The 13,136-nt window shown below is 27.3% G+C and overlaps 1 protein-coding gene across 3 annotated transcripts; it reads left to right on the plus strand.

The window, feature by feature from the left end:
- Positions 1–26: 26 nt before the first annotated feature.
- Creld (Cysteine rich with EGF like domains) lies at positions 27–12,776 on the plus strand. 3 transcript variants are annotated; one of them, XM_015518583.2, is made up of 9 exons: positions 167–489; positions 5,798–5,941; positions 6,003–6,149; positions 6,215–6,403; positions 6,479–6,650; positions 7,316–7,453; positions 7,516–7,611; positions 7,762–7,798; positions 9,319–12,776. In XM_015518583.2, exons 2-9 carry the CDS (start codon positions 5,810–5,812, stop codon positions 9,341–9,343), a joined length of 936 nt encoding a protein of 311 aa, XP_015374069.2. In that variant the 5' UTR covers positions 167–489; positions 5,798–5,809; the 3' UTR covers positions 9,344–12,776. The 3 variants fall into 3 exon arrangements, with proteins under 3 accessions (XP_089072479.1, XP_015374067.2, XP_015374069.2); XM_089216353.1 differs by lacking the exons at positions 167–489; positions 7,762–7,798 and adding an exon at positions 27–48; XM_015518581.2 differs by lacking the exon at positions 7,762–7,798 and having other exon boundaries at positions 166–489.
- Positions 12,777–13,136: the final 360 nt, after the last annotated feature.

Consider the following 13,136-nt stretch of genomic DNA (forward strand, 5'->3'; position numbering starts at 1 on the left):
TAGCCTAGTAGACTATCTGACTAGATGTGCCCAACTACGTCCTAATAAGTAATACATATAATAATTATAAGTAACTAATATGTTATATACTAATAACTGAATAGGTAAAACTACTATCGAATAGATTCGAGTTATCGATATTTTACAGTTATTAAACAATCAGATCGATAATACTGAACTCGGCTGGCGACAGCTCTGAGGATAGAGTTTCAATACGGTTTTTCGGCTTTCCCTTCTCATCGCGTTCACGGTTTTCACTAGCGCGTTATCACTACCGGTCTGGTTGGGCCACGTAAAGATTCGCGCAACGCCGAATCGGATTAGTAGTTAGGGTTTTGTGCCTGAATCGAAAATCACTATGTACTTTATAAGTTCCGATCTAAAGTTTTAAATAGGTATTGCTATTCTAAAGTCAAATTCACACCCCCAACCGTTGTTTTCCCATCATCTCGTTCAGGACAATTTCAGGATTTTCTCATAATTTAGTGGGTGAGTACTAGTGTAGGTACTACACTTGTTCACTATTATTATTTTTATTTTTACATAGGTAAAGTGTACACATTGGTATTGATAGATATAGAAACAATATAATACAGCCTTTAAAAAAATAAAACTGTTCAAGTGTTTTAATTAAGTATAGATACTATTATTATGTCTTGACGATGTTAGTGTTTTTTTTCTTTTATTAAAGTAGAAAAAAGAAAAAATATACAATATGTATAACATAAATACAATAAGTAATTTGGATAACAATTTTTACCAGACTGGACGGCTTGAGGGAAGGGAGAGTCCATTGACACTACTTCCAATATGAACTTAATTTAAATTTAATTTAATTGTATAAAATAAATGTATTTATAATATATAATTTCGGTTAATTGGTTAGAAAATCATGTGGCCATTTTCGTTTGAGACGACGGGGAGGGTTGTCAGGTAGTGTTTTAGATGCTAGCTTGGCGACTAGGGGATTAGGATGATTTAGGACATTTTTGTGAAAGTTATTATAGTTATGCAAAGCTAGTGCAGATATCGTTGGAACGTTGAGATCATGATGTAGGGATCTGTTACTTATATACCATGGAGCGTTTGTGAGGAGACAAAGGTTTATGGATTGGAAAGCTTGGAATATTTTCAGGTTAGAGATTTTTGTAGAGCCCCATAATTGGATTCCATACGTCATTGCCGGGCGTATCAATTGTTTATAAATTAACGTTTTGTTTTCAAGTGAGATTTTAGAGCGAGTAGTTGTCTTAGCTTGTGCAGACGGAGATTTAAGGATTTTCGTTTAAATTTTATATGCGTTGCCCAGGTCAGTCTTTTATCTAGATGGAAACCGAGGTATTTGACTGATGTGCCTATAGGGATTATTTTGTTATTGAGATAAACGGGGGGAATATTTTTTGGCTCTGAGTAAAGGTAATATGAGTGAATTTGCTTTCATTTATTTTATTGTCCATAAGTTGAACCAGTTTTGTAAGTTAGTTAGGTGGTCTTGGAGGTTATTTATGGCACAGTCTAAGTTAGGACTGGATGAGGTTATTGCAGTATCGTCTGCAAAAGTAGCTAAGTTGGTGTTATTTGATTGAGGTAGATCAGCTATATATATATTGAAGAATGTAGGTGCGAGAATGCTGCCTTGAGGGAAGCCTGCTCTTATAGGATGAGTATTAGAATACTCTTCCTTACATCGTACTACGAAGGAGCGGTTTGTGAGGAAAGATTTTAAGGTGAGGTATAATGGAGTGGGTAGAAAGAGAAGTTTATAAAGAAGGCCTTCGTGCCGGACACGATCAAACGCCTGCGCAACGTTGAGGAATACCCCTGAACAAAAGTTTTTTTGCTCAAGGGAAGAGGCAATGTTGTCAGCTATTCTGTGGATTTGATGGAGCGAAGAGTGATTGCTTCTAAAACCGAATTGAGCGTTAGGAATAATATTTTTTCCATTTACAATTGGATAAATTCTTTTTAGGATAATTTTTTTCAGGATTTTAGAGGACGTTGGGAGAATACTGATGGGTCTGTAGGAAGACGGGATATCGGGTGGCTTGCCCAGTTTATGAATAAGAATGATGACTGAGTGCTTCCATGTGGAAGGGATGTATGATAGGCTTAGTATGCCATTATATATATATACGTAAGTAGTAGGATTGCTTTTTTCGGCAGTTTCTTCATAATGGTATTGGTGATCAGGTCATGGCCAGGTGATTTATTATTTCGCAATTTACTAATAATGTTTTTAACTTCAGAAGGGGAAGTATATTTTGTTGGAAGACACATTGGTAGGGTGTTGATTAATGAAGTTTTGACTTGAAGGGATTGTTCTAAATTTAAAATGTCTGTATGAGGCGTAAATCTACTTTCAAGATCAGTTGCAAAAAGATATGCTTTGTCTAAGTTTGATGAAGCTAAGGATCTATCTGGGTAACGTAGGGAGGTGTTTTGTTTTTTTAGGAAGCAAGTGAGAGTATTATATTTTTTTTTGTCACTAGGAAAGTGCGTTCTTTGCCATCTACAACGGGCTTTGCGTTTTTCTGAAATTAGTTGTGTTATGTGAAGAGGTAATTTTTTAGTGACTTTAGGAGTATTAGAGAGCATTTGGGAAAAATTTCGTGCTCCATTTTGAAGGACCTTTGTAAATGATTGAACTGCATTATCCAAGTCTGCAGGTGTTTTTAGAAGGATGTTTAGTAAGATGAGGTCGTCTATAGTTTGGCTAAATTTTTCCCAGTTGGTTTTCCCTGGAGTTAATGAATGATGAGTAGTCGTTGTAGTAGACAATTCATTTAAGATTAGGAGTAAGGGTGTGTGGTCAGAAGATAAGTCTGAGAGATTTGATATGGAGTGATTTATATGACATGGAAGGGAAGTTATGAAGAAATCTAGAACATCAGGTTGTCTATTGGCATGTGAGGGCCAATATGTAGGGTTAGATGGAGAAATGATTTTTAAATTGTGATTGTGTAAAAAGTTATTGAGTATATAAGAATAGTTCAGTGGTTATAACCCCCTTTAGATTTACCCCCTAATTTTTTTTAACTCTAGGTATACAAACTACAGTAGCAATGGTATGGAAACAATAGTTCACATTTAGAAGAAAAAATAAAAAACGATTTAATTGTTTGTGAAAGATAATGATGTAAATTGTAACTTGTTAAGTACTAACCCGTGTATTGTTTAGTATGTATCTCATTCAAGTTGTCTATATCTAAAGGTGATAGGGTTCTTATCGCTGTCTGAAATGCCTTTATATCCAAACATATTTAAATCACTAATAATCATATTAGACTTCTATTTGTAACATTTAAACAGTCATATCGTACTATTGCTATTAGCTCAGTTTTTATACCTATTTGTTCTAATTTAAATAGCTATTTCTATTAGGTAAATATTTTGAGAAAATAAATTCAACTAAACTCTAATCCTTTCTGCTTGTATTATTGATGCCAACTCATTTTGAAAGATATATGACATTTTTTAACATTACAATATTTTTAATGCTTAAAATGTTATCATTGATAACTTATTTCATCTCTAACTCTCTATTTGCACAAGTTATTTAATGCACTCAAAAATATGTATTAAAATATGTACCTAGATGTACAAATATCTTTATTATTTTTAAAATTATATTTGTATAACCTGTTTAAAATATGATAACTTTACTGTGGTACATTTGTTTTTAAAATGTGAATATTTTAAACTTTTTAATTGTGGTAAATGACTATATACAATTTTTATGATTAATCTAGTAGTTGGTATATAGATATATTTTACCATTAGTATGTTAATATTTTTATTTTAATATGTAAACAATGAATTAATAAATATACAAAGCCTCTTTGTGATCTTATGAAACATTATTTTTGCATTAAAATTATAATATTTGGATTTAGATGAAACATTTTCCTGGTATAAAGTGGATGATATCAGTATTTTATAATAAATACAAATAAGCAACATCATCGTATTTATAAATATTTAATGAAATATACTATACAGTATACACTAAACAATTAAATAAGATTATCATTCTCTTTTTTCGTTTTTGTTATTAAGAGGACACCACACTTATTGTATCGGTCTTACAAACGAGTAACATAGCAAATTTACACTCAGCAGTTCACGTTTTTCTCCATTAGCTTAAAAAGTAGAGTGAATATACCTATTATGAAACTTAACGGAAAGAACATTATTTATGCTTTGTTGTAAGTATTTTTAATATAATTCAGTTTTTAAGTGAGTTATGCTCGTATAATAAATAATTAAATAAAAATGCTCATAACGTTTATAAGACTGAGACAACAATACGGGTGTTACGCCCTCTTAATCTTTATTTATTTATTGCTGTTGTCTGCTTTCATATTTAATTGTAGATACAAATCATATAAATGGTCTTTTAACATTTACATAATCGATTCTAGTTGTTTTCTTCATCTTTAAAATCTATCTTCCACATTCCATCAGGTTCTAAGTCTCTTTTATCTTTTTTGTCCCTTGCCTATTCATTTTGACTTTTTAGAGTGAGTACCTTATTATTGATGTTCTTTTTATGCTCTCCGAAGTAACTCATCATTAGAAACTCTCTATTCTACTCATAATTATACATATTATCTTCAACACATTTCAAATATTCTGTCACAATTCTCTAATGTTACTTTGTAAGTTTTAGAATCCTATGACATTATGAGGATGTAAGTGCACTGTTTGTCTTCTCTCTGGTCCACACATAACAAAAGGCAATTGTGTAGAATGATTATTTTTATGTTTTTGAGTAATCTCATTTCAATAATGAATATTAATATGTTTGAGGGTATCAATTTGGCTAAATTTTCTCTCTCAAAATAATTTAAATTTACAAAATGTTTTTTTTTTTTTGAAATTGATGTATGAAATATGCATGCATATATGTACTGATTTTCATTCAAATATATTTTTAAAATTTGTGAACAAAAATTAATTTTAAATAAATTGACTTAGTTTAAAATTGTATATAATTCATTAAATGATTAATATGAAACAAAAAAAATGTATTAAATGCCTAGTAGATATAATTTAATTGTATTTTTTATGATGTATTCAATTGCATGTTATATTTTGAACATTTACTCATCTTATTAAAAACTCATGAACAAAAATCAATAAATTATAACACATTTTATATATTTTTATAATACAATACAGTGAAACCTCTAAATACCGGACACTCTCGGTCGCTTAAATGTCGTCCGCTATTTGGAGGTGTCTGCTATTAAGAGGGGAAATACAGTGAGAACACATTTCACCCTTTCCAAAATTCCATCCGCTATTTGGAGGTGTCCGTTAAAGGAGGTTTCACTGTATTTCAAAATTGCCTTGAAAGTTACGGTTAATTACTAAAGACTTGGATAAATTTTCAAATAAAAATGCACGTCACTTTTAGCAAAGTTTAATCATTTCACATTTACAGGTTTTACATAGGACATAGAATTAATAACTTAATATTATTTTTTCATGAATATACTTTATATTTTAGAAAAATGGTAAAATATACTTAAAAATTAAAAATGCTCCAAATATGCAAAAATATGAAACATTTAATTTTGCATATCAACACATTAGGTTAAGATTCAAATCTGTGTCTTATCTATCTACTTTTTGATTTAATAAATAAAAATATGCAAATGCATACAATTCGGACCTTAGTAATGTTGTACAACCTAAAAATTCATGAAAATTATTTACTTCATTTTTAAATATTACATTTAATAGCTAATATTAATAATAAAAAACATTTATTGTTTTTAATCAATTATTTCAGATACTATTGATAATGTTCTTCCTGTTATTGCTTCCATTCTTTCGATTGTTACATGGTTTGGATGTTTCTAATTTTGTTCCAAAAGTTTCTACTGATATATCACCTTGCAAAAGTTGTAAAATATTAGTCCAATCGTTTGAAAAAGTAATGTATTTATAAATCAAAATTTTATGTATAGACGTTTAAAATTAATGTGTATTTTTAGGGTCTTGAAAAAACTAAAAATGGTCACTTTGGTGGTGGAAATACAGCGTGGGAAGAAAAAAATTTATTGTCTTATGCAAAAAGTGAAGTGAGATTTGTAGAAATTCATGATTCGTTGTGTACTGAAATATCTCAAGACCAAGATATGGTATAGAATAAATAATTCCCCAAAGTTTTGATCTATTACCTAGTTAAACATTTTTGGTTTTATAGTGTTTTCATTTGTCGAGTGAATATGAACATCATTTAAAAGAATGGTGGACAAATGGCCGTCAAGAAGACCTATACCAATGGTTTTGTGTTGATAAATTAAATGTGTGTTGCCCATCAAAACATTATGGTCCTAATTGTTTACCATGTGAAGGTTATCCAAATGTTTGTAATTCTCGTGGGACTTGCAGAGTAATAATAAATTATTTACTAGCCTTAGTTATTTAATAAATATTAGTATTATTAATGAAATTTATTCTATCTCAGGGCGATGGAACTCGAAAAGGCAATGGGTCATGCAAATGTAAAATTGGTTATGATGGTACCAACTGTGATCATTGTGCAATCAATTATTTTGTCAATCTGAAAAATGATACTTTTACTTGTGAAAAATGTCATAAATCTTGTAAAGATAGCTGTACAGATTCAGGACCAAAAGGTTAGGTTGAATATTATATTGTATAATATTGCATAAGTAATACAAGTTATACTATTAAGTATCAATAAACTTTAATCCTTTTTTTATTTTAATTAATTGATAAATAAGGATTTTGCAAACAGTTTTTTTTATAATTGTCGATAAAACAAAAAATTTAAAAATACTTGGGCTGAGGTGTTGGGCACTTGATTAGTTAGCCTAATACCTAAATTGAATAAATTTCAGATATATCAGACTATACTATTTAGATAAGTGTTCTATATCGTATTGATGTTAATTGAAAACTAATTTTTTTTTGTGTGTTACTGTACAGTCGTGATTACATAACAAATTAAAAAATAATATTACTTTAATTAGCTGTGATATCTATATCACCATCAATAAAATACTTTAGTAGAAATTTGGAGCTGATTGTACACCAAATATAGTCAATGCAATTTTTAAGCCTATAATCTATCCATTAGTTTTATCTTAAATCAATAAATTTGATATAAAATATGTATTCTTGGAGTTAAAATTCAAATTAAATACTCAAACTAGTTACCAGTTAAATTAAAACTAAATTTTTCTTTAAGTATGTATCTTAAAAAATAGTAAAATTATAGTTTCTTAGTTTCATTTTTTGATCAAAATTTCTACAACTTTTTTAATTTATATATTTACAGGTTGTGATGAATGTAAAGATGGATGGGTGTTCATTGGTGAAGGTGAAGGTTGTGTGGATGTTGATGAATGTTTGGAACAAGACGTTTGTACTTCTCAACAATTTTGTGTTAATAATGATGGCTCGTATTCTTGTTTGAGTAAGCTCCAAAATATTAACTTATTAATTTTATATCTTGTATTTAAATTCACATATTTACAGGTTGTGATCCATCATGTACAGATTGTTATGGTGATGGAAATGATATGTGCTATAATTGTGCTGCAGGATACGTTATGAAAGACAAAAAATGCATAGGTATTTTTTTATTTTATTAATATTTTGTGTTTTTTGGGAGTATTTTAAGTTGGTTGATTAGCATGTTTAAGAATCACGGTACTCAATGTTTAGAGCATGTATACTCTAATGCTTTAGTAATGATTTGTTTGCACGATTTTTCCATTGTAGATGCTAGTGAAGGCTATGAAGTCGAAGAGAAAACAGAGTAAGTTGTGTCCTTGTTCTTTTTAGATCAATGGTTAATAGTTTAGATTTTTAAATTAATGACCAGTATTACCTAAATGTGCTTGTAAATAACTCTCGTTTTAATATTAAGTGGTAGAAATAACTTGAATCAATTTTTTTTTTTCATTCATGTCTACTTAAATAGTATATTTTTATAAATTATCTATAATAATGCATATTATTTATCTAAATTTTTTTTACATAAAAGTACTACACTTAATTTTATTGATGACAAAAACAACTGAATAACTTATGAGCAAGGCCCGTAAGTTCATGCCCTAAAAAATGACTAAATAAGTAGTGCCTTAAAAGTTCAGAAATATGCATTTATATGTATTAAAAATCTAAAAATATGCGTAAAATTTTTTTCTTATTGCTTTTAACTTATAAATACTGTGCCATACAAAAATAAAAATAAACTGATAAAATATTAAGATAATCTAAACATGTTCGGCGAGATAAATAAGAATGAATTCAAGCATTAATTGATCTAACTTTTTTTTTACTTCCATGAAAAATTATTTTGCTGAATTTACATGACATAATGACGCACTAATGATTCCAAAAAATCAACTACATACCAAACAAGCCATAAAATGCACTATTAAACTTTAAATTTCAATTATCATTCTTATGAAACGGATTTGCATCTCACTTGCATGTTTTCTGATGTAGCAAAAATAACATGCAATTACATGAACTTACAAGCCCTGCTTATGAGTATAATATCTTAAACAATATTATTTTAACTAAACATCAAGTAACTACGTACAATACAACTCTTAAGGCAAAATACTTCAATAAGTTAATTGATTTTTCTTTATTAGATATTTTATTAATGATTAGGTTAAGTTTTTATGTAATTTTGTGTTCTGTATTCTATCTATTTATTTGTTCTTTGGTATTCCTCACCCTCTTTTTTTTTCTACATTTGCACAGCCTCTCCTCATAAAATGAACAAATCATCTTAAACTATTTTCCCTTGTTTTGTCTACATTTTTGCCACTTATTCTACTCCTATTAAATTGATTTCTTTTCCTATCCTCTCTATACTATCTTATGGACATTATTAAATTTTGGACCCGTACTATAGAACTAGCCTCACAACGGCTTTATAAAATTTACCTATCTCTTAACTTCCATGATATAGGAGTTTTGCAATTATTTTATATATCTATTGTAAATAATAAAAATTGAGTTTCGTTATTTAAAAAAAAAAATAAGTATTAATATTATAATGCTTAAAACAACTGTTCTGTCGTTTTTTTTTTATAAAAAGAACTAACTTACTTATATTTTATTAATAATTGTCCTCTAGACTTTCTGTAATAATATATAAATAAACACTTCTCTAAATATATATCTTACTGCATTCATTTTTAAAGTTTATTCTAAGTTGATATTATAATTTTAGTTTTAAATTATAATTACTCATTTCATTACCTTGTAATAATTCTTTTATTTTAACAACAATATCATAAAATGTAATTTTTTTTTTAGTGGACACCAAGTGGAAGAGCTCTGATCAATCTCGTTATCTAACGTATGGTGGTCTAGGAATAGCAACAATAATTATTTTCAGAATGAATACAACTATTGCAAGTATTGTCGGAGCGTTCATAGCAGTTTACATTATGGTAGCTGAATATATAATGAATGAATTATATAAGTATCCAAATAGAGATTGATATTCTAAACAATAACTTCTTTTGTTACCTGTATTAATATATTAAAAAATAAGTAGTTTTTAACATTTACTCAATTTTCATCCAAGAAAAAATAATGGATTTAGTACAGAGATTAATATGGAGATATTGGTAGTTCATTTATTGGTTAAAATATTTTTTTTAATTATAGTTAATTAGTATACACCCTTGAAATGTTTTATAAATATCTGACCAATTTATGTCAACAGAGTTATTTCTGATTATGTAATTATTAGATTTATAAGATCAAAATCTATGACCATAAACAAAACACTCAATTATAAATATTGTAAAATATAATTTATTTATTTTTTAAGACAATGACTAATACATAACTGAGTAACCATGAGACTATTATTTATAATCTTTTAAATATTCAAAATTTAAAAATTTGTTGCCATTAACTATTAAATACACTATATTATAACCTAATATTGCATTCCGTATTTCATGTATTATTTTAATTAAATGGTTAAATTAATTTTTCGGTCTAGGAAATTTAAATGTATGTAGTTTAGAGAGTACCTTATAGTATTACTTGTTAATATTGAATGTAAACTCAATTACTATATCAAATTTAGCCAAAGCCACATACTTAAATACATGATATTATATAATATAATATCTTATTATAGTTAAATCATACAATCAACGCATACAGTTCTAATCTTTTTTTATTTTAACCTCCAAAATATTGAGAGGAAAATGATGATTCAATTCTGATTTCACTAATGCTCTTTTCAAATGTATTTTTTCTTTTATTACATACATTTTATACTGTAGATGCTTATACAGCTAAATAAATGGTAATATCATTTGTAATTATTAGTTTTTTTAAAGCTTTATTGTTTAAATTAAATAATTAACTAGTATTATTTATGTTATTATCTTCACTAATTAATAAAATTACTGCTCAAAATGTTTTTTTAAATGTTTTTTTGTTAAAACTTTATATATTTTTTCATAATTTTATGATTGATTTTAATAATAATAGTTATTCTTAAGGCAATATTATTTAAATTTTGATCATTCAATAACAATATTCAAAATATCATGGAGATCAGTTTTTCTATGGTCAAAGTGTATATTGTATAATACTAAATGGCAACATTTTTATTGAATTACCAGTACCATATTACCTATAATACCAATATTATTAAAAACATTAGTCCTTTAATTATAAGTTTAACTTTTACTTTAGACGTTTAAAAAGAATATTTTCAAACACCATTTAATTTACCAATTGATTACCTAAATTAAATATTCTATAGTTATGTTTATTTATCATTACATTTGGCTTATTAATTGTTAACTGTATAATTTATATATAAAAATTAATAAGATAAGTTAATTTAATTTGTGATATTCTTTGTCCTTAAAATTTTAGTATTTTTGTTAAAAAAAATATTTTTTAATCAAACGAGGCTGACTAGTTTTATTTTATGTAATTTCTTTAACCCTTTGCCGACCAACGGGACTTTTGAGTCCGCTGTGTATTTTGTCCATTTAAACATAGGTAAAATAAATTAAGTACTATCTGACCATAGTGACTTATAAGTCACTCCATTTTTAATCAATAATGTTCCCGAAAATTTTCTGTGAAATCAATAGATAGCGTTAAATACATCACATAACAAAATAAATATAGTTTAGCCCATAAAATAAATATCGATATTTATATAAATAGCCACAGCGCGAACCAGTATAGATAAGCAATGGGTTTTATTATTATTCTTTTCGTTATAATCCCGAGAAACAGAACGTACCATTGAATATCATTATTATTGTGTATAAATATGTGTTTATTGACAATAATCACAACGGACTTTGAAGTCCCTATGGTCTATTGCGACATTTTTATAGTTTTGACGAATATTCTCAGTCAAGCACTCGCGCGCCAAGTATATTGTTTATACGCATGCTATTTTTTTCGCTCTTGAGTGTTGTTTGTTCATTTATTAATTATTATTTACTCGTTAATTTTTTTAATTTATTTAATTGGTGAAATGACTATAAAACTATAAAATGTCCTACTGTAGTTAATGATTATAATAAATACATGGGGGGAGTAGACAAAGCAGATCAATTACGAGCTCTATATAATATCAATAGAAAATCAAAAAAATGGTGGCATAGATTGTTTTGGGGTGTTATTGATATTATATTTGTCAATTCATTTGTTATTAATAACAAGCTTAGTGAATCAAAATTAACCGTTCTTCAGTTTCGAAGAGCAGTTGCCCAAGGACTAATAACACAAGGTAAATGTGGCCTAAAAAGAACAACGGATATATCTCCAGGGACTTCAAAAGGTAGACCATGTCTACAACCAAGAAGGGGCAAACAGTTGTTTTCAACAACTTCAGATGTGAGGTTAGGGAACTTAGGGGCCCACTGGTTACAATAATTTAGTAAAACAAGAGGTAGATGTGAAGTGTGCAGCAAAAATAATATAGAATCTAAACCATATACTAAATGTTCTACTTGTAATATTTTTTTTATGTTTAAATGAAAAGAAACCATGTTTTAATGAATATCATTCAAAATAATGTGTTCATTTTTAAAATTATAATTATTATTTTTTTTTTTTATACATTACTATTATGTTTATATATTTTTAATAAAAGTCTTATTATATGATAAATTATGAATTGAACATTTATAATATTAAACATAGTAACCACTCAATGTTCTTAATATTAGTCTGCTATATAAAAAAATTGACCATTTAGTTTTTGATACTATAACTATTTTCTTTAAGTTTATATTGTTGTTAATTTGAAACATGAATTATATACATACTTAAATGGTCATTATATTTTTAATTAATTAATTAATTAAATTTTAACTAATTACTTATTATTATTACTTATTTATCATAGGGAATAAGAAAATAGTAGTGTCGTAACTGACCATAGGGACTTTTAAGTATAGTCCTTAAATGACCAATGGGACTTATTTGTCCCACTCCTTAAAAAAATATTAAAAAACCTCCAATTTTAAATTTCTTAATTTCTAAATTCATCAAAAAAATAATAATTTATAAAGGTGCAAAAAAAAAATCAAATTTCTATCACCATTTAATGTTGGTCTACAAAGGGTTAAAAGAAACGCTCTAGTTGTCTAGAATTGTGATCATCACTTAATCTAGCACAGTTTAAGCACACCAATTTTATGAATGATAGTTTTACCCTGTTGTAATTAAGCAAATAAAATATAAATATTTAATAAAATATTGGATATTCTACATAATATTATTGTGTATTTATTTAATTCACTATTGTATTCTTGTCTTAAACTAAAACATACATCATTTAACTATTGAAATACCTTAATTGATAATCCATCCCTACTTACTTCAACAAGGTCTGGAGAATGTTACAATGTTTCTTTCTTCTTGAATGGAAAATAGATTTTTAGGAATTTTCATACATCATGCTTTAATATTATTCCACAAATTACAACGTGGTTTTTGAATGTAAAACAACAAATTGAAAATCTGCAGAATAGGGAAAATCCATTTTCTTTTAAAATAATAAAGCCACAATCATACACATTGTAACTAACATATATGTAATAAATAATAATAAAATAATGTTAAATATTTTTAAA

This window comes from Diuraphis noxia, unplaced genomic scaffold (assembly GCF_037042655.1).
Source record: "Diuraphis noxia isolate RWA-SAM2 unplaced genomic scaffold, SU_Dnox_SAM2 contig0001, whole genome shotgun sequence".
Classification (NCBI taxonomy): domain Eukaryota; kingdom Metazoa; phylum Arthropoda; class Insecta; order Hemiptera; family Aphididae; genus Diuraphis; species Diuraphis noxia.

Bases quoted from the DNA above. Each gene is read 5' to 3' on its own strand.
- Creld (XM_089216353.1), top strand. From the start codon at position 5,810: ATGTTCTTCCTGTTATTGCTTCCATTCTTTCGATTGTTACATGGTTTG. The intron at 6,150-6,214 runs GTATAGAATAAA...TTGGTTTTATAG, and splicing joins TATCTCAAGACCAAGATATG to TGTTTTCATTTGTCGAGTGA. The intron at 6,651-7,315 runs GTTAGGTTGAAT...ATATATTTACAG, and splicing joins TACAGATTCAGGACCAAAAG to GTTGTGATGAATGTAAAGAT.